A 1,356-nucleotide genomic window follows, 5' to 3' on the forward strand; every position below is an offset into this window, starting at 1 on the left:
GTGAAAGGAAAGGCGGCAACGATCCCGGGCTGGGCTTTTGGGCTTGATCTAAAAAGTGCCCCCACTGATGGGGGGGGGGGGGTCGCCCTTGCCACTGTGCGACGGCAGGGGAGGCGCTGACCCGGGGGTAAACGCAAAAAGGGAGAAGTGGGGGCAGAGAGGGAGAGGAGCCCGGCTGCAGAAGATGCGAAGAGCTTGGCCGGAGTCCTTAGGGTCTGCTGAGTGCATGTGCTGTCGGGTGTTTCCCTTTCCTCGCTCCTTTTTGATTCCGGTCCCGTGAAGCGCTGATTTCTAGTCTCCTCTTTGGCTGTGGGTATCCCGCCCGGGCTCTCGCTCTCTCCGCACATGTTCCTAGGGCGCCATCTCTTTGCAAAACCCTCCGTCCTCCCGCAGGTCTCCCAGAGGCTGCTTCGGAGCGTGTGAACATCGCAGGCTCCAGCCCAATCCAACCTGGGGAGCCAAGCATGCTTCCCAGCCCCTGAGCCTCCCCGGGCTACCGCTCCTCTTAGACCTCTCGGGCTCTCCAGCTAGGCAGCGGCGCTCTTTGCTTGAGTTCCCTTTCCTTGCCACAGTTGTGGACCCAACTTTCCGGAAGCAGAGGACGTGAACCTGACTTTTTTTTCCAGAGGTATACTTCAAGACAGATATATAGATGCATTCCCCCCGCGCCCCCCCGCCCCCGAATCTCTCTCTGTGTGTGTGTGTCCGCGCGTGTGTTTACAGAGAAGAGGGTGGCTGAGCTGACTTTTGGGAATCTTTCCTTATCTGCAAAGAGGGCTTCTCCCGTAACGTAAAGCCCTGAGACAGCGCCTTAGCGGACTAGAATCGAACAGGGCTCAGGGAGACAAATGGACGCGCTCTCTAACCCGGTTCAAATGTGAGCTAGATGATTTTTTTTTTAACTAATATTGAGAGAGATCTTGCCTCCGGGCAGCGAGAGACAGAGAGGGAGGGAGGGAAGGAGGGAGGGAGGGAAGGAGGGAGAGGCAGACAGCAAGGAAGGGAGAGAGACGGAGCAAAGTTTGGAAGAAGTGAGCCGCTGCCGAGAGCTCAGAAAGTTTGTTTTTCCTTCACAACCTCGGAGCTGGTAGAGCCGAAAGCAGGGACTGTTTGAGGACGGCGCTGGCGCATGTGTCCCTTGGGACTGATCTCCCTTTCCTTGCAGGTTTTAAGACCCGGAGGATACAATGTTCACTAAACTCTTCCAGCAGTGGAGTTTCGCAGTGTTTCTGCTGAGTTATTCCGTGCCCGCTTACGGGAGATCAGTAGAGGGGATCAGCCGCAGACTGTGAGTTTCTCTTTTTTTTTTTTTTTTTTTACCCCCCCCCCCGCTTTGCCCACCTCGACGGGGGGGGG

The 1,356-nt window shown here is 56.6% G+C and overlaps 1 protein-coding gene across 1 annotated transcript in view; it reads left to right on the forward strand.

Annotated features, from left to right (window-relative positions):
- The first annotated feature begins 1,165 nt into the window (after window positions 1–1,165).
- The window catches only part of PTHLH (parathyroid hormone-like hormone), a 10,386-nt gene continuing 10,195 nt past the window's right edge, over window positions 1,166–1,356 (forward strand). Inside the window, exon 1 of the mRNA XM_009324347.1 lies at window positions 1,166–1,288. Coding sequence (XP_009322622.1) covers window positions 1,188–1,288 — 101 coding nt within the window. The 5' untranslated portion in view covers window positions 1,166–1,187. The remainder of the gene's footprint in view (window positions 1,289–1,356) is intronic.

The sequence above is a fragment of the Pygoscelis adeliae genome, unplaced genomic scaffold (genome assembly GCF_000699105.1).
Source record: "Pygoscelis adeliae isolate BGI_AS28 unplaced genomic scaffold, ASM69910v1 Scaffold65, whole genome shotgun sequence".
Lineage (NCBI taxonomy): Eukaryota > Metazoa > Chordata > Aves > Sphenisciformes > Spheniscidae > Pygoscelis > Pygoscelis adeliae.